This window comes from Hirundo rustica, chromosome 1 (genome assembly GCF_015227805.2).
Source record: "Hirundo rustica isolate bHirRus1 chromosome 1, bHirRus1.pri.v3, whole genome shotgun sequence".
Taxonomy (NCBI): domain Eukaryota; kingdom Metazoa; phylum Chordata; class Aves; order Passeriformes; family Hirundinidae; genus Hirundo; species Hirundo rustica.
The window spans coordinates 135678527-135705318 of NC_053450.1; the positions used below are offsets into that span (position 1 = coordinate 135678527).

The 26792-nt window shown below is 39.0% G+C and overlaps 1 protein-coding gene across 1 annotated transcript in view; it reads right to left on the bottom strand.

The window, feature by feature from the left end:
- Positions 1-26792, bottom strand: part of CUBN (cubilin) — a 140885-nt gene that overhangs the window by 50388 nt on the left and 63705 nt on the right. Inside the window, exons 29-38 of the mRNA XM_040062708.1 lie at positions 24829-25010; positions 18303-18477; positions 16518-16699; positions 11186-11342; positions 9355-9471; positions 6986-7099; positions 5257-5385; positions 4843-4975; positions 1709-1914; positions 618-799 (exon numbers count right to left, since the gene is read on the bottom strand). Of these exons, the coding sequence (XP_039918642.1) occupies positions 618-799; positions 1709-1914; positions 4843-4975; positions 5257-5385; positions 6986-7099; positions 9355-9471; positions 11186-11342; positions 16518-16699; positions 18303-18477; positions 24829-25010 (1577 nt within the window). The remainder of the gene's footprint in view (positions 1-617; positions 800-1708; positions 1915-4842; positions 4976-5256; positions 5386-6985; positions 7100-9354; positions 9472-11185; positions 11343-16517; positions 16700-18302; positions 18478-24828; positions 25011-26792) is intronic.

Genomic DNA, 26792 nt, shown 5'->3' on the forward strand with positions numbered 1-26792 from the left:
TTCATTTTGTTTAGCACCCTGAGTGCTGTATTGAAGAAGCCCCTGCTTATTGCTGGGGGTTTGGACCACACCTGTAAAAGGACCCTTCCAAACTGTTCCACTCTTCTATTTTTTAACCTGGCTAGACTGTATGACAGGGGGGTACAGAAAAACAATCAAACTAAAAGAAAAAGGCACCTTTCTACTGCCAGCAGCCAAATTACTGATGCAGAGAGCAAAGAAAATACAAGTAAAGAAATGTTCCTTGTAGGATTTTAAAATAACATCATTTTTAGAAGCATTGAGGTGTTACTATTACGGTTGCCCTTAACTGAACCAGCAAGGAACAAATTTCAGTCTGGTATCTGACCTGAAATTCTTGAATAGTAATATTCAGGATAGTACCACTGCAGACTTATTTTTAGCAAATTTCACACTTACAGATTAGAAATATCTGTTAGGGAGCCAAAGAGTATGTAACTCTTCCTATAAATAATAATTATTGAAAGGACAACACAGCAAAACCAATAAGCCACAGCAGATCCTCAAAGAGGCTTCCCATTCATCATGTAGGTTTCTGTATTCATCCATTTTACTAAAGCTGATTGAAATAAAATAGCTTCTCTGAATGAAATCACCTTTAGATTGTCGTACTGGCACCTGTGATGATTTTCAATATCCATCTGCAGGATGCGGCCATGGATAACTTGTGAAGCATTAACGCTTATCCGCCACTGGTAATCAGAATTGTGAGGATACCTTCTGGGCCACTGTGGGGAAGCTATTTGTCCTCTGTCTCCCACAATGTCGTTTCCATACACTGAAAAACAAGAGAGAGACAACCAATGTCTCTAATTCACATAGAGTAAAAGAAACACTGGGGGGCCCATCTGACTTAATTCACTTAGGACTAGACAGTGCTGTAAGGCTGTAAGACATGTCTCAGGCAGTTCTAAGATGCTCATCTAATTATTTTCTTGTTTTGAGAGATGCAGTGTTCCCTTTTCTGAAGGAAATTACCCATTTGAGCCATGTGGGTCTACCTGTAGGAGAAGCAGGACGACAGCACATCTAAACTCTCTGTCACTACTTTATGTTCATTTCTACCCAAAAGCATTAAAGAATTATTTTTTTTTTTAATGCCTGTGCGTGTTCTGGTGAAAAATAGTTCTGACTTCATTGACGTCTGAACTATTGATAATTCATTTTGAAAAGGAGTTAAATCTCAAAAGGAAGAAAATTATTAGAAGTTTAGCTTGCATAATCAAAATGGCTTTGGATGTTTAGCTTCAGCAGTCTGTTCATGCAGCAAGTCAGATTGATGTTGGCAGTGGGTCCTTGAAATTTTGGATCTATAAATTGGCATAATTTCCTTTTTTCTAATTCTGCTCCCTGGTTGATGGCATCTCAATCCAAACCAGAAGATGGACACCGTCACACTCAAAAAGCAAAATGGACAGCTGGAAAAGAAATACTTTTTTCTTAATTTGCCAATTGCCTAATAAATATGACATATTTACATGCACACGAATTCTGTTCTGGCATGTTTAAGAGCATCCCTTTACATTCAGCAGATATTTTACAAAATATTTTTAAGTGAATTTACAGACTCTTTGACACCAGCAGATATTTTCTAATAGACTTCAGAGGGCCAAACAATCACTTTTTAGAATAATTTCAGAAGTACTATGAAAGAACAAGAGTTTTCAATCAAATGACATCTACTTACAGTGAGAGAAGGTGGCCCTGAAGCCAAAACCAGTGCCTGAACTGTCCGAGACAAATTTGACCCACAGGACATGTCCAACAGTTGATGTATAATTTAAAGGCAAGGAGTCCCCACAGAATCGTCCTGCCAGGGTGCCTGTACCACTCCCTTCACGAATCTCCAGGTAATCTTTGGTGCAGCCACTGCTACGCTCCACCTGGAATGCTCTGTTTCAATAGCAGAAGAACAGTATTAGCATGCGTATGACTGGCATATACTTCAGAGTGTGGCCTGCCAGGCCATTAATCCCACTGTAGATGGTATCCAACAGTAAGAGTTAAGAAAAGGGCAGTAACAAAACCCTCAGCAACTGCCAAGGCCACCAATAATTTCCAATCCCTTATTTTATAACTGAGCTTCAGTGTGCAGAGTGTTTTTTTAAAGAGTTCTCAAACCCTTTTAAAATTTCTTGGTTCTCCAAGGACAACCATGAAACTCAGAAAGCCCTGAGATATAACCCAGACTTTTTATGTAAATCCAGTGAGTGTTGGGTGCAGAGAATATTTTAGCCCCTTCGTATGTATATTATTTCAGCACACTCTGTGGTAAGAAAACAATTGCTAATTTAGTTGCAGTTAACACCTCAGAGGTCAGAAATCCCTTAGCAGTTTCTCCAGAATAATAAAATATTACTGTTTCTCTGATCTCTCCAACTTTTACACATCTGGGTGTGCAAAATAATGATTGTTATCAACTCCTCTAAACTACAGTTTACCATAGAAAAGGAATGAGATACAGTAAACAAATTATAAGTTCTTAATTATTGCACCAAGATGAATGCTAAATATATTCTAAATATCATCTGTTATTCTAAGTGAAATGCTTTTATACAAATCAACATGGTTTTCAGAAGCAGGCTATGAATATATAGCAAAGATTCCAGAGAGTGCCTCTAATACCCAATGCCTTAAATATTCATACCTTCTGATACTCTGATAACAACTTCTCCCTTTCAGATTTGTATATAGCCATATGCATTCAGCATAACATGCTGTGAAATGCCACAGCATCTGGATATATTACCACTTATCTGGATATATAGCTACTCATCTGGATATATTTCATAATAATTTAAAGCTAACCCACACATTGCAAGATAGACATTTCAGTTCAGACTGAGCTAATGAAAATTAATGCCTCATGCCAACAAAACTTTATAAACCTCACCCATTAAATTAAATAAAACAAACAGTGTTTTTAATACAATTATTCCATGCTTTCCAGTATTTTCAGCTTGCCTTTCAGCTATGCACAACTGAAGAAAAAGAATTAATATATACTCAGGGTCTTTTTATATAACTGAATGTATGTTCCACTGAAAGTTTTTGCTTCACATTAGAAATTTGTGTTGTTTCTGAAAGTTTACTGCTTATTTTGTAGCATTTTGAAAGATGTTTTCAGTCTTTTGGAAAACATTTTGGAAAAAAATTTCCAGGCTGTAGTGCTTTTTCTCTGCTTCAGTGAGTAGTGGAGGGATAGAATGTCCTTTTTATTGCATTAGTGAATCAGCACATGCCTAACAAGTTGTGCCTTGTGCAGTCAGTGTGTTACCAGAAAAATTTTCCTTTTGTTCTGATTATCTGCAAATGCAGGTTTCAGAGTTAGGTTTTTTTCCCTGCTCATTCTTGGTAAGCTTTGCTAAAGGTCAGTGCTCTCTTTCTTGGCAGCAGCCACTGTTTGGTGCCCGGAAACGGGGAGGCTCAAAAATCTACCTCATGGGTAAAGAACGACCTAACTGCCCTGCTAAAGGACTCCACATTATTCTCCACATGACTTTCCTGTCAGAAGTATTCAAAGGAAAGTTTACTGAAGGGAAAACAAAATTCCATTGCATATTCTGATTCCTGCTGTAGCTCCTCTGCTTTAACTGTTGGAGAAATTTTGAAGAGTTTAACATCAATTTTAGAATCTCAGAATAGAATCATAGAATGTTTTGAGGTGGAAGGATCAAGTAGTTCCAAATCCCCTGCTATGGAGAGAGACACCTTCCACCAGGTTGCCCAGAGCCCCATCCATGAACACTGTCAGGTTTGGGGTATCCACAGCTTCTCTGGGCAACCTGGTCCAGTGCCTCATCACTCTCATAGTAAAGAATTTATTTCTAACATCTAATCCAAACCATTCTGTTTTCAGTTTGAAAGTATTTCCCTTTGTCCTGTCACTACAGTTCCTGATGAAGAGTCCCTCTCCATCTTCCCTGTATGCCCCCTTCACATACTGGAAGATTGCTAAGTGGTCTCCACACAGCCTTCTCTCTCTAGCCTGAACAGCCCCAACTTCCTCAGCCCGTCTTCACAAGGGAGGTGCTCCAGTCCCCTTTTCAGCTTTGTGGCTTCCATGTCTTTCTTACATTGGGGGCAACACAACCATATGCAGTGTTCCAGGCGGAGATCTCACGAGAGCAGAATCCTCCCTTGACCTGCTGACACTCTGGATGCAGCCCAGGATTCCTTTGGCTTTCTGGGCTGTGAGCGCACACTGCTGGCTCATGTTGAGTTTTACATCAACCATCACCCCCAAGTCCTTCTCTATAGCGTTGTTCTCAATCACTTCTCTTCCCAGCCTGTGGGCACATCTGGGATTTCCCTGACCGATGTTTAGGATTTGGCACTTGACTTTGTTGAATTTCATGAGGTTTCCCTCAGCCCACCTCATAAATGCATCAAGATTCCTCTGGAGGCATAACCCTACAATGTGTGGAATATTTAGGCCCTTTATATTAATCATTTATATAACAAACACTAAAATGAATCCTTACATTGTAGGAATTTCCTTTGTAAAGAAAAGGCAGAGTGATGCTAAATTTCCTCTTCTTATTTATAACTGAGGAATAACTAGCTTCTTCAGCATCCCATGCTGCTCAAATAATAAACCACCTATTTATATAATGCTATACATGCCTTAATAGAAGCAATGACTAAGACAGGGAAACACTGATTGCAAGCTGCCACTAACCCCTGCTGTGTTCCCTTTCCAAGTCACTCTAAAAATAGTTTCAGCTTTATCATTTGGTAATTACATTTCCTAATAAGCACAGAGCATCCTTCCTTCAGGTCTGTTAAAGGCTGAATAATGACCCCTGGCAATGCATTTACATGAAGGACAGCTGGAGCCGGTTGCCAGGGGAGCTGAGGAGTGTCCAGACACACTCGGTGTTGAGCGGATATGGCTCGGGATAGCCAGGGCTGTTGAAAGCTCCTCTGTCCATGTGGAAAGTACCCCCGCAGGCTGCAACAAGAAAGAGACAGCAGAGGCTTGGAAAGGATGGCATAAATAAAAACAACAAAAAAGCTTGACAGAGACAGAGCACTTGCTAATCAAGAAAGCATTTCTCCTTGTCCCTTTGTTCTTTAGCTTGTTAATGTACTTGCTGAGACCTTGGCCAAAAAGATGAAGGGCTACAGAAGAGGTTCAAAAATTGAATGGCAGAGAGAAAAAGTGATAAAGGATCTCTTCTTTTTCTGAAAAGTCAGAGGCATAAGGAAGTAACACCTGTCACATGGACTTACATGATGACGATGCAGCATAGGTGGCATGGAAGCCCCTGGCAGTAACGTTGTTGTTGGAGATGAAATTCACCACCAAGGCATTACCAAAAGAAGTGATAGGATGTGGCATAGTAGTGCCACAGTAACGGCCTGAAAGAGAGCAGACCAGAGAGGGAAAAAAACCCCAAGTGTTCAGCATGCAATTACTACTGTTAATTTAACATTTGAAGTTAACTTCCTGACAACAAGAAGGAGTAACATTTGTTGCTTACAATTGCAGTTGTCAATTCAATCGACATAAAAAAGAAATACTCCATTACATTTGCACACAGCTCAACTCCCGTGGCAATATTTTTTAACAGAAAAAGGACCTCCTGCATTCCCAACACCCTTGTCCCTGGGTATTCTGACACTGAGTTCCCTCAATGAATATGAAAAAAATGAAGAATTACTGCCTAATTGGAAATAAACCCCAACAAAACCTATCAAATATATTTGACAGCACTTTCCATTTCACTCAATTGGTTTATGATGAATATAAAAACAACAACAACAAAAAAAAACCCCTGAAAAATAACAGACCATTTCTCCTGTGATGGACTGCAACATGAGTTAGGAATATGAGTCGTGATCTGTCAAAAAGGCATCTGACAGTAAAAAAAAGATAACGCTACTATCATAGAATCATGGAATACTTTGGGTCGGAAGGAACCTTTAAAGGTCATCTAGTCCAATCACCCTGCAATGAGGGACATCTTCAGCTAGATCTGGTTGCTCAGAACCTCATCCAGCCTGACCTTGAGGGCATCTACCAATTCTCTGGACTACTTGTTGTAATATTTCACCACCTTCATAGTAAATTTTTTTTTCTTCATATCTAGTTGAAATCTACCTTCTTTTAGCTTAAAAACACAACAATCTCAATACGCCTTTCTAAAATGTTTTCCCCCATCTTTTTTACATGTCCCCTTTAAGTACCAAAGAAGTCCTTTTGGCAAGTGAAAGCCAAGGATAGGAGACAAAAAATTAATTCTGCTCCTAATTACAAACCATTTAAATTGACTGCAGCCCTACTCCTGACAAAAGAGCATGTACAAAAGCAGAGTAAGGGAGAACATAATAAGACAGAGATATTCTGAATTTTCCAGAAAAGAATTTGAGGCAGCCAATTCTTTTCTAGGGATATGGGGAGAGTTGAGAACACCCTATGGCCTTGGCTCTGAATTTTGCTGCTTCAGGCTGCTCCTGGCACTTGAAGGGAATGGTATTGTCCAGAGAAGTCAGAAGAAAGCTGTAGAAAACTCAGGAAAGAGCAGAAAAATTAGACTTTCCATGGCTTGATGAAAAAACATTTTCTGCTCCCAGAAATCTGCAGCTTCCTCACCTGTATTTAGCATGGACTGCACTTTTTTTGCTGTGCTTTTGAGTTATGTTATGTTTTTGTGCAGTTAACTGGAAATCAGTTTAAATGGAATTCCTGGGTTTCCAATATTCAGCTGAGGAGGACAGAAAAGTCAGCTGGAGTCAACACCAAACTGCAGGTTAGTAGGAGCATAGTCAGAGCCTGAGAGGACTCTGCCATTCACACTGAAGACTTATTCTCCATTCTCAATTTCCTCTGGCCAGAGAGGCCAAGGAGATTCTGTTATCAAAGAAAATCCATGAAGCAGCAGACCATGAACAGAAAACCTCCTGTTTACCTTGGATGTAGTTCTATACACATGAAATACACAAGGGAAAGGTACAATACCTTGAAGAGGAGCCTCATAGTTATTCCCATCCAAAATCTCCACAAAATCTGTTGTACAGTTTTGTCTGTTGTTTTCAATATCAAAGTCAGTGAATGAAAGTGTGACGTGGTTGACTGGCAACAGGAAAGAGAAAAAAATTAGGAAGAAGTTTGTAATTTCACAGAGAAATAATTACATGTAAACAAATGTTCCTTTTTTCCCCTGAAGTCAATCAGTCCCCATAAAGCATATCATCTGAAGGAGATTTTTTTCATTATATATTCAATGAATTTGATGTAAGTGCATTAACCTTTAGTACAAAGGTCCTGGTAAATCTCTTCAGTTCCTTTCAGCACTTTCTAGTTCAATCAACATTAGAAGGACAGGATTTAGCATGTACACATGGATCTAAATTTCCTTGTTTCTGGACAACTTCATTATATACTGAAAACATCAGCAAATAAAACATGGAAAATCTACAGACATTCAGAAACAAAACGTGTTTCTACACACCCATGACCTGCTGTCCCTTTGCAATCTATATCATAGATCTGGACAAATGTGCCCTGCTCCAGGCTTAGAAAGAGCCGCTTCTTTCATCATATTGCAACATTCCATATTCATCAATTGGACTGGTCAAAGGATCATTAACTACCCTCAGCTATACTTGTACAGAATTGGATTTTCCACGCTCTTGGACTGCAGGCTATATAATGAAAAAGAGCATTTCTGATTCAGGGTATTTTTGACTCTCCTACTACTCTTGCTTGTCTGATACAAACAAAGGCGAAGTCACAGCTGGCAGAAGAGAAGCTGTCCTTGACACCAGTCTGGGACATTAGCTACTACTGGCTTTAGGGTTCCATGCAGTTGGAGTGGGTCAGAAAGTATCTCATGATTTCGATGGTAACTGTTTTCTCCCACACTGACCGAGCTGAATTTGACACAAATATTTTGCTTCTCACTGGGCCTCACTTTATTGGCTTGAATAAGCTGAAATGACAGACATGGAGCCCAGGCTGCATTCAGCAGGGTGCCGCTGACTGGCATTCAGCTGCATACGCATGTTCTGCACTCCTTTGTGTCCTGTCTGGTCAGTCAATTACAGCGATCAATGCAGGTCCTCAGGATACACAGGAAAAAGGAAAAACACAGTGGGTGGCCAGGGCAGGAGACTTGTTGGCCTTCCCAGTAAAAGCAGACAGGAGCTCAGCTGTGGCCTGCCATTGGCTAAATCTATTGGACATGGGTATGCAATGCAATGTATGTGTGCTATTTATTTATGTAATGCCCTGCAACGGCGTGATGGCACCACGTGGAACTCTAACACGAGGCATGGGGTGATCCTGCTGCTGAGTGCAGGAAGTCACTGCTTCTTATACAGGATTTTTATGGTCTCTCATACTTATGTAATTCAGGAGACAGCAGTCATGTATGAGTTTTTAATATGAATCCAGAGAAAGTTTGTCTTTAAAAATAAACATTGTATAGGTGATGAACAGCTCAGATGATGTCCTTTTCATGGATATCCTATCTGTATAAGTAACTACACTAAAAAAGAATTGCTTATCTCCTGATTTATGTTATGGTATTTTCTTGGTAAATTGATATTTGTTTTATAAACTAGCAAAATAAACTTAAAAATATGATTGAAACATTCCAGAATTTTAACACTGTCTAAATATAATATGCACAACTGAAGTAGAAAAATTGCTATTTAAAATTAGCATACCAGGACACTATTATATGATTTAACACATGCAAATTATTTTTAGGAATCTTATACAATGTAAAGGTAATAGAGGTTATTAAAGGTAGTAGCAGCATCTGATGGAAAATATTTGGTGGTTTATGATCAGTTGTAAATCTGTGTAAAATTATGAACAGCTGAGAGTGTATCTATGCACATAACAACAGTTTATTTATGTATTTTTGTTTGTATTTGAAATCAAAATTTCTGTGTACCTTTTCTCATTATTTAATCTATTTTTTTTAATGTTAGCCACATAGATTAATGTAACTCAACTCCAGATTGAAAATTCTGGACCAGAATAACATCAGCTAAATAGAAGTGCTTTAATTATATGTAAACGCTTAGATTTTCTCATTAATTCATCTTCACATAGTATTCAACACCTCATTTATAACTCTAACTCTTGGGTCAGAGTAAATTGGCTAAGATGACAAAGTTGTAAATTGTTTTCCTCATGATGCGCTAAATCTTTTACAGTGAAATCTGACTTGTGAAAAACTGGGAGAGCCACACTCACCAACTACCAGGATGCAGAACTTCCTAAAGAAATAAAGGAAGAACTTTGCATTGTTATTACAGAAAAGAAGATGAGGATGTTAGTCATCCCAACTAACTATAAAAGATGTTTTTACTTACATGGTTCCTGAGCCTGAATAATCCAGCTGCAGTTCTGATTGTTTGGGTATTTGGCAGGATACAGAGGAGAGGAAATTGCTGCCCCAACTGAATCTGACTCTATGAAACTTCCACATGCTTTAGAACAAAACACAAAGATATAGATGCATATATAAATATTAATATGTACAAATCACCTTGCTTATATTCTGTAGCAAAAATGAATGCATAAAATGTAACATGGTATATCAGCATGAAATGAGAATAAAATTCACAGTAGTATTTAATTAGAAGAAGAGACTTAAGGATTAGTTCTCAGCATTGGCTGCACTTTCTTGACATGGATCCAACATTCCGTGCTGCACCTAGCTGACCATCTGCAAGAAGCCAGAGTGACTTTAGACCTGATAGTTTTCAGGTCTTCATAGCCCAGAAGAGATATCTTGGGGCTAAAATAACTTGGTTTCAGGTTAGTGCAATACACCCATTTCTCTGGTCATTTGTCTACATTGACAGCTAGGAAGAAAAAAATCATAAGTAACTGTCCACAACCTTCCAGCAGCCAAGGGTGGCCCCACAATGCATTGGCAGGATCCTCTTGTGAGCTGTGTCAGCAAAACTGCAATTGTATGAGGTGTTGCACACACGCTAGAGTTTGACTGCCTGCAGAACACTGGCTGACAGTGCTGAGTGCTGCCATGCCTCATCTCTAAGCTCACTGGCTGCTCATAAACTGCCCAGGTCAGAGTTTAACACACAGCTGCTTTAAATTGCAGGGTCAGGAGATGAGTACCGCAGAGTGAGGTTCATTTATTATGCTGTGCTGCCTAAAATACCAAACAAAAGGTGGGATTTAGTTAACTGAATTTTTTCAGGAAGAGGGAAGCTGGGTTGCTAATATCCTAGGCAGGGAGCATTCACTCACCAGACATGGTTTGTGCAGTACTGAATCCAGTAAATGTGTTCTAAGAAAGCTGAACAGTTTAGATTCTCACAGCTGTTAGCCAAAAATGCCTAATCAGTTATCTAAATAGTACCTCAGTAAATGGGGCTTCTGAGATTTTTGTTGATACAAACTCCTCCTTTTCTTTATAATTTTTCACAATATATTCAAAGAAAGAAACACACCTGGGAAAAGCAATAATTTATAGTGAAAAGAATCCTGAGAGGAAAATGAGAGAAACTGATTGTCGCTGCGAAAATTAAATGTCTGTATCTTGGGGAAAAACTGCTTTCCAAATTATTGAGAAAAAGTAAAAGCAAATCACTGGGTATCAAATAATATGTAACTTCATGAAAAATTCTGCCCAGTTGGTGTCATTTGTCATTAGAAAGGAAACCATGTAAAATACCAATTAGTCTGCCACAAATTGGATAGTTGATGTTCGGCAGGGCGTGCAGGCCTGAGTCCATGGACTTCATCAACAGAATCACACAGAATTCTTTTCTAGCTTTTCAGATTCATGCGCATGGATGGACATATAAAATGTTATTTTGTCACTAGGTCTGTGGAAACTGCCAGTTGCATTTTTTTTCTCAGGACAGTTATGGACAGCTAACCCTCTAGGGAGGAAGAATAAGAGGTAGCTGATGTGTGCTAAATGCCTTGCGATAAAAAGTATGATTTATTTTTTCCCAATTGAAGAGTCTAAGTTGATCCTTGGACTTTAGAGTCTTTCATCTATAATTTGGAAAAACATTTTTGCTGGTAAAGATACACACTGGTGTGCTGCATGCATAGAAATGACACTTTCCATTATTTTTTCCATTATTATTTCAGCTGTGCTAAAAGACTGGTCTGATACAAAGTGGTGATTAGATAAATATACATTAATGTAAATGATGAAATTACCCTCAGTGAAGTGAGCACTGAAGCCCCTGTGCTGGATGGTTGTATCGGAATGCAGTCGGATATACATCAGATTCTTGGAGGATGTGATAGGAGGAGGATGCTGTGTTCCGCAGAGTTTTCTAAGAAGTGGTGCTTCGCTGTTAGGACCATCAAATACCTGTTATGAAAATATCAAATTAAGTATCTGGTTTCAATGGGAATATTGAGAAGACTTTTATTTCATTCCCTCTCTTATGTTACATATATTTTGATCATGATATAGTGATCCTGCTATTGGCAGTTCAAACAAACTGTACATTGCCTACCTTAACTGGCAATTTCCAAAAAATGCATATATTTCTGGTTGAAGCTACTGTAACCCTTGTAGCAGAAATGCCCCAGGTAAACATCTTCTTTCATGTGATTTTGGTATTGAAGCAACTCTCTTTTAACAATCCTGATGTCCCCACATATTTGTTGTTTTCTGTTAATGGCTTACATGAGTTCCCATGTAGCTTCCAAACTGACCCTAACATGCTACTGGTGCACCCGTGAGAGCTATGACTCTGGCCAAAAAGTCACTGGGATTATGGTTTTTAGATCTGACATCAAGGATCACAGTCCTATATCTGTGTTTCATAACAGCTTTAGAGTGCTGAATTATGCACATATAAATGAAGCGCTATTTAAGCAGACGGTAAAGAAAATAAAAAAAAAAAAAAAAAAAAAAAAAAAAAAAAAAAAAAAGAGAAGGAAGAAATTAGATAGGTTTACAAAACTTCTCTTTTAATTTTACCACAAATGGCTTCCTTCTCTTTTTTTTCCCCCCTACAGCTGATAATTTTGTTTTCTTCCTGTTTCACAATCAGGAAAAGAAGGTCAGAGAGGTTAGAACCTATGAGTTCTTTAACTTAAGAAACACCAAAATTTTGAGAAGAGAAAGTACAGAGAGAGAAAAATGGCCACAATTTCAGTCTTCCATTAATATTTCCTAGCAATCCAGCAGAGGTGATTTGTTGCTGCTGTGTTTGGAGCCATGGGACAGTCTCAGAAGTGCCTGCCTTCAGCAGTAAGGAGTGCTGGAGCTCCCAGCACAGTTGCATGACCCACAGAGGAAGAGCCTTTGGGTAGCAACAGCAGTTGAATTCAGTTCCTGTTTCAGCATTAACGTCCTGCCCTGCCATAGGCACATCATTTAATATAATGGAGAAAAATATGGATCAAAATGTGTATAGGAGTATGCGAAAAATGGAGCCAGGATGCTAAAAGCTTTTATATAGCTATACAAATGCAATCAGATTAGAAGACGTACTTTACTGAGAATGACTTCCTTTACCTCAAAATGCCTCACATTCTAGCAAGTCTGTGCAAGGCAGCACCAATGAATTAGAATTTTTTAACTAGACTGTGTAACACAATGCAATGTTTCTGCCTCCAGTATTCAAAGGCTTTTGAACACACTAGTGCAAAAAAACAAAAAACCCCCAAAACCCCCAGCAGCTGAGAGAAAGATGACCTGTCTCAAATAAACCTCAGAGCTAAGAAACAAGGGACAAAACTCCTGCTTAATCCCCTGACATACCCTACATAGTCAATGCTGTACTCATGAATTAAACATTTGCCTGTGATACTGTGAACACTAGCTAGCTGTGTGGGATCTTGTGATGGAGTATTAAGTCTGCAATGCCTGTTAAAATGAGTACCTGGTAAAGACACCCAAAAACATCCATCCATTCAACCTTTTCTTCTCTCTTGGCAGCCTGCCACCATCAGCCCTCTAAGACACAGTGTGCAGTGTTTATTCTTCCTCTGCACATATATTCTGTATATAAATCAAACTGCCGGGAGTTAAAAACCACAAACCATGGAATGCGGGGAAAAAAAAATAACCCTTAGGAATTAAGGCAGTGTCTTTCCCTAGACAGCAGTGAGAGGATTTTATCTGAATACTAGAATTGAGAAGAAGCATTGCATCAACAGGGCATAGAGAGAGGGCCTTACTACTCCTGGTAAAATGCTGGGTTTGATCTGCATGCCTCTGCCCAGCTGAGGATACGACTAGGAGGATTTCAGGCTTGCAGTAAGATTAGAAACCACGATATTCACACAATAGTTCAGGAAAGAGTTGAGTCTCTGCAGTTTCTTAAAGTTATTTTAAAAACATCTGAGAAATGCATTTTTGTGGCTGAATGACTAAGGAAAACCGATGCAACTGCCTACTTAAAAGACAAGTTTTCAGTTGCATTGTGCATAGCAGCAATTCCCTTTCCACAGTGAACATAACTGAGTGACTCACTGCCTTCTTCTTCAAATGTGTCCTGAACACATGCACAAACACATGACAAAAAAAGTCAATTTTTGACTTCTAAGCAAAAAAAACCCCTCTACATATTTCTAACTGTTCTGTCTTGAAAGATTCTCTTTGCCAGCACCTGGAATAAAAGAAGTCATACCCCCTCTCTATCTCCCAGAAGTTTACCTTTCTACATTCCTGTGTTTTACTTGTTGTACTGCAACAGGAAAGAAAAATAACATTTATTTTATCAAACTCACTGGACGGAATAAGCTATTTCTTGCTCCTCTTTTCAGGAGCTTGTGCTACCAGCACTGGCTTCTGAGCAATGTCCTTCTCCAGTCTCCAAATACTTGAAACTCTTGCTGACCTGAGCTCCGGGCATAGCATCAGATACATTATTAGTCCAAAAATACAGCAAATGTTGCATTCACAATTTCTTTCCCTCCATTTTCCTTCAAATAAACAAATTTTTTTGTGAGTCACACTCTCCCGACAGAAGTACACAGGGATTGGTACACAGAGAGGAATTAAAAGTTTACTGAAGTACGTTGACAATGACAACAGAAAACTCTTCTCGAAGATCTTATGCTTTCTACATAATATAATTAATCTTGAGATTAGAGAAAGACTATACAGCCTCATTTAACAGATTAAAAGATTGCCATCTGTTCTGAGAAGAAATAAGAAAACTGAGGTGCGGAAACAGAGAACTCAGCTAAATTTAGTAAGCTTAACAAATGAAAAATGGGCTCTTTGCACTCCATTGGGTCTAGAGGGAGCTCAGGGCAGTTATCCCAAGATTTACCATCACAAGCTCAGAATACAGAATTTTGCTGAACCTAGATCTGTGCTCGGATTCACATCTGAAATCACTAAGTAGAACAGAAAAATGCAATGGCCTTTATGGAGTTGCAGCATAGCCAAGAAGCAGCAGACACAAGTATTTTCCCTCCTCCCACTTTGCTCACATAACACACGTCCAATGGAAAACCTTAGAGGAAAAAATACATTTTCATGTGTTCCCCATAGAATGAAATTTATGGCAGAAATATTTGAAAAAAAAAAAAATCTTGAGTCATAATCCAGGGAAAAATGAATGGATGCAGAAGGGGGAGGGTGAAGAAAAAGACCATTAATTCACTCAAGGGTGGAGGGAAGCCCCAAGAGAACGCACAGAGCAAATAAAATTCATACAGATAAGTAAAAATTCAAGAAACAGAAAAGGGTGGAACCTCTGTGCTACTCATACATGGTCGTTGTTCCTGTATTAGGGAGAGAAAAACAACCCACCTGCTTCCTTAGCTGCCTGCATTTTCCATTTACACAGCTTTTGGAATGCAATTCCAAAACCATTCACAGTCAGACATCTACTTATATTTTCCAGCCACTCTCTGTCCCCTCACTCTGTTCTTCTAAGTGTGAGGCAAATAGCAACTCTTGACACGAGGTGAACACAAATCACATCTTGTAATGTTGGTAACAAGTGATTCTCCTATTATTGGCATACCAGGAGTGAAAGAAACCTTATTTACTCCTTTCTTGCCCTGCTGGTTCCCATACATGAACACTGAAAAACTCTACCTCATACACCAAGGCCTCAGACCCTTTTATTATCTCTTGGCTTCAAACCAGCATTCCCCCTTACCAATTTTCAAACCACACTCTACTTGGTGGGCAGTGGTTGATGTCTGCATCAAATTTGAATCTCCAGTTGTGTTTGCACAGCTGGGGCTAATGGGCAACTTCCTTCTTCAGCACCCCCAAAATCCCAAAAAACAGAAGCAAACAACAGGTACTCCTACAGCTTTGGAGGACAAGAGGTGTCACTGCACATGGTCTGCAGACTCCATTCACAAAAAGAGCTCTGGCACAGCCATCTCCTCTGCCCACCGAGGGAATAATTCTTTTCAATTATTCAAAACTCAGTGTCCTATCCAGCCTGTAAAGGTAATGGAATACTTGTGATTGTAGCTGCAAGGAGCTCATGGAACTGAGTACTCCACAAAGTGTTAAGATACATGAAAACATCCCTTGGCATCAGGTCTAGAAGAGAAACTGGTATATCAAGCCTTTTCAGAATTTAGCCATTAATTTGTGAATGCTTGGGGTTTTTTTCATCAATAGAAATACTAAAAAATCTCAGACTGGCTGTGTTTCTGTCAGGCACTTTGACTTTCTACTCCTGTGTCATAGCACAGAAGATTTGAAAGTTTCTTTTCAAAGGTCCCCTGATGTAGTTAGTAATTTAAATAAAAAGACATAATCATATTTCCTTATGCTTCATAACCAGAAAAAAAAAAAAAAAGGATTGGTCATTGTACAAAGACGCTTTGTGGGCAAATGAAATCTTCAGTTCTGCTCAGCAAAATGGGGACACATTTCCTTTTTTTCTAGTTCAGTACAAAAAAGCTTTACGAGGCAATGTTGTTAAAACTGACGCTGTTTTCAAAAGAGTCTCGGCTTCTGCCAAATTGAGTTCTTTGTGAATGACAGTTTATCAAGGAGAGGAAAGCTGGATTTTGGGCTACAGCCACTGTGCTTTATCTGACTAGTACTGATCACACATGCCTTTGTACTGAGTGAAGTGCAATCTGACATCAAGGGTCAGGATTTCATGTCCCTGCTCCCAAAAGGCCAAGAGGAGACTTGGAGAGTTTTCGCTGTTGTGCACTGTTTGAGCAGCAATTTGAGTTTCTGAGACACCAACAAAGGCTCACAAACCAGCAGCAATGTGAAGCTTTAAAGAGAGCAGTGGGTCTAATGAAGCAATTAAACAGACAGCTGCAGGGCACCTGAATAAACAGTGCATACATAAAGAAAATTAGCCAGCAACAATTCCCTCTGGATGCAGACTCTGTCTCTACTGAGTTTGTAGAAATCTGTGGGCAATCTGCTATATATGTCAGCAGTTCATCCTATGGCTTGCAGCAAACTATGGTAAACTGCACTATAAATAGGAAAGGGCGTCATCGTAACAGTCATCTATGTATAAGGTTATTTTGCAAGCATTTCACCAGACTAATTACGGAAACTTTTGAAATTTCTTTTGTTACTTACTTCAACATTGTCATAGTTACATGAATGGTGATCTTCAATGTCAAAATCCGTGAAGTTCAATAGGACTCTGTGGCTGTGGTCAACTTGGATAACCCAGGAACAATCTGTGTTGTTATTATAAGGTTGAGGATAGTTTGGAGAATGGATTTCCCCACTGGTAGTTTGGAAAATACCACCACAGCCTGAAAAAGACACAATCAGTTTTAATCACAAGCTCTTTACTTTTATGCTTAGTGAGAAACCACTTCTATTCTTAAACTAAGAACACCTCCTTTTTTATATTTTCTACATTAAGCTTTTGTAAGACGAGTGCTACAACTGTTGAAGTACGCAACAAAAATCAATGGAAATTCCTTTTAGGAAAATATAACGTTATCATTATAATTGAATATGTAACAACACTGCTCTGAGTAATTTAGCCCCAAGCTGGTAGTAGATGTTGTAAAGGCTGAAGCATTAGTGTAGGTATTCCACTATCCTAGATACTATAAAAGCAATCCAAAATACTGTTCATATGAATGCCAGAGACCTGGCATACTGAGAAAGCAATAACTAGGCCTAGCTGGGCATAGGGTGAGAAAATTACTTCTTTACTGAGAGAGCTGGGAACTCCTTATTGCTCATAAGCAGTGCAGCAATTGAAAGCCTCACATTTTTATTTCTCTACTCATGAAGTTGAGGGCTTCCTGAGGACTCCACCCTCAGATACTTCTGGTCAGAACAGATCTGGTGCTCATGAATATCTAAATAGCCTGGAATTATGGTTTCTGTGTGGGAAGTACCAGGGATTTCAACAGGACTAACATGAACAAACTTTTATATCTTAAGAAGAGATGGAGAGGGAGAAAGACATTGGGATTGTTATAGGTGGAGGCAGCCTGCTGGAAGGATTAAAACTATACTGTTATTGCATTCTGGTGAGTGGATATTTTAGAGGCTAGAGGGGGTTGGAGTACAGCAGGCAAGACATTGTAAAGGGATAAGAAACTTCAGGGGGCCTAAGGAGAAAAAATAAGCTGATCTCAGAAGGAGATTAATTCAAAGGACTATTGTAGACTTCTTTTATTAAGAAAAAAAATCTTGTGCCTTTCTCATAAAACTTGTGTGAGAGAAGTATAACCTTGACAAATTAATGAAGTAGTGTGCTTAATCAAGCAAAACTGCAAGAAATAAAATTTGCTTCTCATCACTTTTCATTGCAATTATTTTCTGATAATTGGTCTTTTTTATAAGAACTCCCACATAGAGAGGTGGTTGAGTATTTTAAGCATATCTCTTCTTTTACTGATTATCAGTAAGGCTATGAACAAAAAATCGCATTGGGGGATGGATGAACGTTATAGAGATTCAGTATTTACTAATTACTCCAAATATTTTTGGGGTCCAGTCCACTGAGTTCTTCAAGTTAAGCCATGTTCTCAGCTATTTTTCACTTAACCATTTAAAACTGAAAGCCTCATTCAGTGAATAAAGGACTCTGTATGGGTTAGTGGGTGGAAAGAAGTGGTAGCATGCAAAATCCTTTGCTGATTGCAGGAATGTTTTCATTAATTATGTAGAGATGAAACCTACACAAAATACATAAATAGGCCTAGATTTCAGATAATTAGACAATTTTTAACTCTGTGCATTTTTCAACACCTCTTAGTGTTACCAAATTCAGTATCATCCAAATTCTCTTTCAGCTTTCAGTCCTGTGCTGTTTGACTACTTTGAATGCTTGCATGGTTGATCCTCAGTTCTCAGGCTTCCTGAATTTCTCATGGTATTAATCAGTATACTCACCACCTGGATTCTCTTGCCAGGAGGCATTAAAACCTTTTCCTGTCACTGCTGCATCTGTCTCGAAACGGACAATGGCAGAATTGCCAGTGGTGGACACTCGCAGTGGGTTCTGTGCTGGTCTGGAAACACACAGCTGGGCTAGCCTAGGAGAGACAAAATCCGGGCCACCAAAGACCTAGAAGTGGAAGAAATATTGTCAAAGTTTTCCAAAAAGAGTATATCAGACAGAGTACGTGAGAACTGTTTAGTTTTTATGAGGAAAAACCCCAAATATCTGTAAGTATTGAAAATTATTCAACATTCTAAAATGTAAAGCAACTAATAGAGTCATTTTCTCTGCAGACATACTTGGTATCTGAACCACCTGTACAAACCAAGTTTAAAATTCTAGATGATTTGAGAACAGCCTTGCATTAAATAGAATTTTCTGTTTGGGGGCTTGGCCAGATTCTATTTCCCTTTCCCTCCAGAATTAGCACCTTATTTCTGTGGGTACATAAACCCAGACTTTTTTGCAGGTTTGTGTAAAAAAACTGCTTCTTTTTGCAGTAACCTGTGCTGGTGATTTGCACCATTGATATTTAGAGGCATAGTTAAAGATGATTTTTAAATTGGGGTCAGATTTCATAATTTCTTTCATAAAACAAAAATGCATTGCAACTTTATTTACTTCAATGACAGCATAAATATTCAAAATACTGGATTTGGGTCAAGTAAATTACATTTTAATAATGTCGTTTTGAAGCAAGGATATATAGCATACATGTTTGCCATACAAGATGGCTTTTGGCTTTTAAGAGTAATTATTTCCTACTCAGATGACTGTGCCTAAGGCAGTAATAGACCAGAGAACTATCACTCCCTTAAGCATCACAGCAGTATTATGTACTTACAATGCATTTTTAACCCAAGTGAAGTGAATTAGGTGGCAGTGTTGAAGCCTTGCTAACCCTGTTTCTTGTTTTCCAGAAGAGATGTAGGATTTTAGGTTGAACCCATTTGTAACTGGTGGAACTGGCACACCTTCCCTAGTCTTCCCTCTCAAAGCTGAAGAAAACACACATGTTCAGTTCAATTTCCAATTGACATGTGATTTTGGTGCCTAGAGCCCTCAATGATTAGATTTTCTTGGCTTCCTGCATGCTAATGAAATTGCAGCCGATACTAACAGCCTACCACCTTCCACTGTATGTCCCTGGTAGGACTGCAGCTGCAAAAGTCAGCTTCGCAGTAACCTCGGGTGTAAAAACTATAAAGGAGATACACCAAATAAAGAATGTGCTGCTGTCTTTCAGCAGCTGAACAAGTAATAGAAAGATTCTAATTTTATAGGCATAAATTATGTATAAGTCTCAAAGCTAAACTAGATAACAGCAAGCTCTAACAACAAAAAAACCACCACAACAAAATCAAACAAATAAACAAAAAACCCCTCAAAAGCAGATAATAGGAATATAAGGCAACAAATCCCATCAGAATTTTCCAACAGTAGCACCTCAGGTTTGCTCCAAAAATTAATAGTTTGGTAAACACCAAAAAAGTTAAAAGGAGCAGTCTATACATCTTCCTCAGAAAGTAACAGTACTGTTAGAAACAGCTTTATATGTTTTCCTATTTTCCTATAATCACTTCAAGATGAGAGGAAACTCAATATTTTAATAAGCTTTGTCAGACATTTTTAAACCCCAGAAGTAGTTTGAGTTCTGTCCAATCTAAATATCTGAGCAAGTCTAACAAAGAGCTGAGCTAGTCCCTCCACATCCAGGGCTAAGTGTACTGCATTGTTATATGATTTGATTAATTGTGTGGTCACTAACTACTCAGAGGGCCTGACACTGCTCTGATGTTAGAGATATAAGAGAAATAATTTGGTTTTAACTGGAAAAAAAAAATCAGTGACTCCAGGTTAATGTGAGACCTCAGGAACTGAGGCTTGCATCCCCAGAAGAAACAAGGAATTAATTTTTCTATAAACATCATAGTCTGTTAGATGTTCAAAAGACAGTATTTTGCTTTGGTGGCTGATAATACAGGCTTAATAGCTTAAACATTTTACTTTGACCGAGAGAGCACTTTTTTGTATTCTGCAGGGAGGCTGCATGACTTGAATGGATAAATGGTTCCTCTGTCCAATCCATCATCTCAAGGCATTCAAAAGAAGTCAGTATGGATGAAATCACAGCTCAGATTCAGAATCTGTAACGAAGCTGTCACGGTCTGGGGAAGAAGCCTGTTTGTCCGCTGGAAGCTCAGTGTCTTCAGAAAACTCTTACTGCTTGGCTGCTTGTGAGGCCCAGTGACTTCTGCATTTGTCAGAAGTCTGTTCAAATGTGAATTTTAATTTGTGTTTGTGGTACATTCCCTGAGTCAGAGCCACAGCGTGAGATCTAGCAGGAACACATGCTCTTAATCATCTAAACCAGCCTAAAGAAGCTATGTGGCAGAGGAAACAGCAGGAGTTTCTAATATGCGTCTAATAAGTCTCATGGAGCAGTCTCATATCATCTCTGGTGCTCCCTGGGGCTCCCTGCACACCATGGGCAAGGGAACCAAACCCAGCTCTGACATAAACCCTGCTGATTTCTGCAGCATTACCTCAGAAATTAACTTGCGCCAAGCTGAACACTTGGAATTGACCTGTTGGGAAAGAACTAAGGATGGGGAAGAAATACCGATGGAAATCTGATGGAATGAAATTTGTGGATCTCCTTTACATTGTTAACTGTTCAGCAACAGCTTCTGCACAGTTTCAAAATAAAAACAGTCAGAAGCATGCTCCTTATAGGTATGAGTTTATTTTCTTTTCTCCTTTAGGCCAGTTCAATTAGTCAGATGCTTTCATAAGGGCTGGACCAAAAACAAGTTTGAGTGTTTCCATGACAAAAAACAATAAAATATTATATTTGGCTACAAAGAGAAAAAACAATAGTTACCACATGAAAAAAGAAGGGGGAAAAGTGAATGGATGGAAAGAATGAATTCAAGGGTGTGGTTCATAAAGTGTGATAGGTTGTCTGAGCTGAAAAAAAAAAAAAAATATATAAACATCTAGTCTGGCCAGAGTACCTTATCCCAAGATAAAGTGGTACTGAATGGCATAGCAGGGCGGCAGGACACTGCCATAAAGCCCATGGTTTTAATCTGTTCTTATCATTTGCTTCTGCCCCGTTAGCTCCATTTAATGTTAACAGTCAGCATTCCAGAGTTATGAGCAACAGAAAGCTGTTTTTATGCAATTGGTCACCCTCATGACACAGATTTTCTGGGAATAACTGATCCTTGCTCAGATATAATTTCCATCAAAGAGAGAGCCTGGCTTTGACAGAGAATTAAGAACAGTGGTAATACCTGATGTTTCTTTATATTTAAATGAGAAGACCAGAGCGACTTCCACTTGACTGGGAAGTTCAATAGATTAACAGTCTTCCTTCCTTTTCAACTCAAAGCTACATCTTGCTGAGGCAGAATATATTTATAGTTTGTAAAAACCTGCTCCATGCTAAAGGAGAAGATGTCACCATTTTTGTGTCATAATTTATTCAAAGCAGATATGGTAATTTTCCCCTGTGAATGTATTTTCAATATAAGCCATTTAAAAATTATTTCAGCTCTTTCATTGTGTCCAAAATAATGTCTTCTATTTCCATGAAACATTTCTAGAAAATATCTCTAAGAACATTTTAAATTTGCTTCTGAATGACTATAAAAGGAATGGAATTTGATGGTAAAGAAACAAAGACAGACTGTAACAATGTCATAAAAGAAACAGAGAGAAAGATTAAAGAATAATGCATCAAACACTTTAACCATGGGGATAACCTGAGGATTTCATATTAAAAAAAGTAATGTAACTATTATTGCACAGTTTTGGTGAAACATATGGCAGTTCTGGGATACTGACATGGAAATGACAACTTGTTTAAGAGGCATTGTCAAAGGAAAGGGAAGGGAGATGCTGCCTTTTACAAGAACAAGTATGCTTCAGACAAATGTGCAAGGGTGAAATATTCAAAAAATTATGGTATAAAAATGAAGTGAGCAACAAAGTGTTGCAATGAGAAATATCTCTTAGAATTCTCCTAAATTCACTGCCAGGTCAGAGGGATAAGGGTGTTCCTAAGCAAAAGCTAAATGCATTCAGGAGAGCAAGTTTTGTGATTGCGGGGAAATATTTATTACAGGACATCTTATTTCAGGTAGCAGACTGAATGGGACACGGAGGGACAACAGAGTGCAGAGCTAGTTTAGTACTGATTTTGACTTCCTATTAAAACTGGAAAATTGTTTGATGTGAAAGAAAGCAGGGAGCAGTAGAACTTACTACTCAGAGATAAGGAAAACATGAAATCAGGAGAATAACCGTGAAAAAAATTAAGCTTCAAACCCCAAAGATACTTAGACAGGATACTTTTGGGAAGATAATGTGAGAGTGAAAGACCTTTGGGACCTTAGTGACCACTGAAACACACGGTATTAAAAGCACACCAGTAACCATTTTTTTTTAACACTCTGCAACCTTAAATGCATGAATGGTTTTCTACTTGGACACACATAGACAACTATAGGAACGGTGACAAAGCAGCTTCTGAAAATGGCTAGCCATGTTCTTTTTCCCCCCCCCCCTCTAAATCTGAGTCATCACTTGTTCTGCTCAGACTATGTCAATCATGGTATGAATGAATTTTACAACAAAAGCAAGAAAATATGTGTGTGGCAATCTCACTGCATGCCTGCAGTTTGGCAGGGGAAGTTCTATACTGCCAGGTGAGACCTTTGATCATGCACTAAGACATGAGCCAATTTTCCCCTGTAAGTTGATTTTTGTTAGGTTATCTGCCAGCAGATCAGAGACAGGTGTTGGGAACTGGATGAACCAAGGTCAGGAGACAAGTAACTTGAAGCATGCCAGTTCTGAGGGCAGGAAGGCAGGGAAGCTCAAGCAGCAAGGTGAGCATTTGTGCAGATGAATCAGTATGGTTAAAAAGACGCAAAACATAGCAGCTAAGCTACAAATGGCAAAGAAAGAAAACCTGAAACCTAAGATGAATACCTTGCTCAGGAACACAAAGAAGCAGACTGCAGGGTCCTGTTAAACAGTGTCTTTAAGCAGCTGGTGCCTGGCAACCCACTCAATTTGGTTTAGGCCAGCTACCTTCCCAGTCAAAAAGTTCTCAAACAAACGGTTGCCAGCCATCTGTATTCTTGCTTGATCATGGTAACTCCTGAGCAACCATCTGCAGATGTAGGTATTGTCCTTGGACTATTCAAGAAATGGTCATACATGGCAAATTTAGATTTGGAGGCTGTTTAATATATTCCTCTGAGCAACAGAGGCATAATGGAAGTTTATAGGCAGATTACCTTCAATCTAGTAATTCTAGGCACAAAGAACAATGAACATGTAATTCAACAGACTTCATCAATACCCAGACCAGTACAGGTCACCTACTCACAGTCTCTGGTGTCAGCAGTGTGACATACAGGTATACTTGCCAGTGCTGCTGATGGAGAATTCATGGAACAACTTCCTTACACCCAGATCGTACAGAAATCAGAATGTGGGAATAGGCAGCAGAGCATACGTGTAGGTGCTGGGCAGAAAGTTGTCTAACTGTATGCTTTATCACATCACCCAGAAGAGGAGAAGAAATGCTGCAGCAGAGTGGTACAAGTTCTCTTAATCAATCTCTTGCATTCGTTACAAAAACATTAAAATGTCACCCATGTATTAACATTGACAAAATGTCACAAGTGTACCTCCATTAGTGGTCTCAAATGTCTCTTGTGAGAACAGTCAAGAAAGTTCTAAACAAGTTCTTCCTGAAATTATTTCCTATCCTTTCTTCCTGTACTGGAAGTCTTTTCAACTCTGTTAGCTGAGATTGGTCACCTGGTTGCTTACCAACATGAGTGAAATGATGTTATATATAACAGGGTCATCCAGTCTTATGAATCTCTTAAAGGACAGAAAATCCTTAGAGAGTCCCCTCTTCTCCTGTTCCCACCACCCCAAGATGACTAGGATATTGCCTCTTGTTTTATTTTTTTTTTTTCTGAGTGCAAAGATTCTTCATCATTTTCATCACTCAGGGTTATAAATCTCCCCACATCCTTGGAAGGCCCTACACAAGGTCTCACCTGAGTTATCCCCCGCAGTGATCCATCATCTTCCTTTACATCAGGAAATTATCTTCATGGTACAGCACTCTACACTTAGTTCTTTGTAAAAGGTGGGGGGTTTATGACTAAGTTTTTCAAAGCAGTTTTTTCTCTTGTTAGGAAGCATGCAGTGCGTAACATCATAATTGCTTAAGGTACACAGTCACCAAAGACAAATCAAAAATAGGAATAATAGGAACATTGTGCCTTCTGTGACAATACCTGTTGAACATAACTTTAGCTACAGCAGAAACGGGAAACCGTGGTAGAATTGTTTGTTCTGCATCTGCAGTTCTTGGGATTATCTGTTCCAGACGGAAATTGATATAACTTGTGTATTTTCAAGGAGTAAAACTAATGCTCTTACCTCCAAAACATCATAGCTGCAGTTGGGGTGATACTCAATGTCAAATTCATGAATGGTGAGTTGAATGCTGCTACCAGGTGCTGTGTGGATGTACCAGATGCATTCCCTATTGCTTGGGTATCTGTTGGGGTAGCCAGGGCTGTGAAATGAACCAGAAGGGCCAGAGAGTTCTTCTCCACAACCTGACAACAAAGCAAAGCAGCCTGTCAGCGAGGAGGTCTGGAAAAACTCACTGACAGCTCTGATAAGGACAGGCAGTAGCACCCATTTCATCGATAAATGTGTACGCTGGGCTGGAAGGTCTGCTCTGGCACAGTGAACCCAGGAAGAGAATGGCAGGCTGAAGCTGTTTGAACTGCCTGTGCAGGAAGTACTTCACCTCCTGTTTTGGTACCTTTTGTACCAAACCTTAGCATCTGCTTTGACTGCTGAGACACAGAGAAAAAAATGTATAATTTTTAATTGGCTTCTAACTTTATCAGTTCAAGAAAGCTAAATCAGATCCATTCTCAGCTCTTACTAACTTTAAAAAATGCACAAGCTCAGATATCATAGGGAGGTCTTTCTATTGTTGTGAAAATGTCATTTCCTGCTGCTTTGGAAATCATAAAATTAAAGACAATGCAATTTGCCCCAGCTTACTGAGCATGATTACAAGCTGCCAGATCACAGTGGATAAACCAGCTTTCTGACACTTGGTGGGTTTAATGTTTTGGGGGTGGTGGGTTTTTTTTTTTGTTTTTTGTTTTTTTTTCAATTGTAATACTGCAATTGTAAAACAAGCTGTGTTTGAAAAGTTATGTATTTTCTTTTCTGATAAGAAAGTATTGTCCTAACACCACTCCCTAGACCCTGGGGTGACTAAGTTCTTACATCCATGATCTAGATTGAAAAAAAAAAAAACAACCAAAAACAAACAGTAACAAAAGAATGGATGAAATGCAGGCTCTGGTTTAACAGGACAAAGTGGCTGAACATCTGAGACTAGTTTTATCATTGCTTTCATGGAGATGTGCTAAGTGTAGCACTAGCCTTCCTTTAATGAATTCCTGGGAAGAAGCTATTCCTGACTCAGTCCCCAAGGTCAGGCCTAAACAGGGTAGGAAGGCACAGCAGCCCTTCCAGTATCAGGGCAGATTTGGACCAGCTACATTCATAGTGAACCTTACCTTTAGAAAAGCCTGTAGGGCGGCTATGTATTGTCACATGCAGAAAGAAAAGGGATTCTGTGTTTGATCTGATTTTGTGCGTGCCACCCTGCCTTCCAGCAGCCTTTTTTTTTTTTTTTTTTTTTTCCTCTACATTACAAAGTCCCAAGTGTTTCATTTAGGGTCTAATCTTCTGCTTGCACAGAATTTATAGGGTCACTTGAGCTTTCTAATGCCCACACTCCATCAATCTCTTTGGCTTCATCTCCAGAGGAAAATTCCCTGCCAGGTTGAAGGAACCCTTCACAGAGGAAAGGTTCTGTCACATTTCAAAGCCCCAAAATACTTAAAAAAATCATCTAACAAACTGTGAGCTCTGTATTCCCAGAGGCAAATACTGTGGTATGTCAGAAGTGATAAACAGCATCTGTATCAGAGCCTTTACTTATGGGAGATATTTTGTAACATAAGCCAAATAAATTACCCCTTTGATCTGCTCAACATAGACACACGGATGTGTAAAACTCATCTAATCTCTATTAAATCTAAGAATAATTTGCAATTTGAACAAGGTGTCTTTGGCTATTGCTCTGCTTCACACCATATTTTCAGGAAGCTGTAGATCAAGATCTTCAATTAAGCGCAAGTATTTTCCCTAATGTCTTTCATGCCAAACTTGTGGCTGCTAAGTCCCAGGAGCATTTACCATCATCTCTACCATGGGGTCTTCTAGCTTCACATAGAAAACCTGACTTTGACTTCCTCCTAGTTGGCTATAGGACTTCCAGGACTGCAAAACACAAATCTATGAGGGGA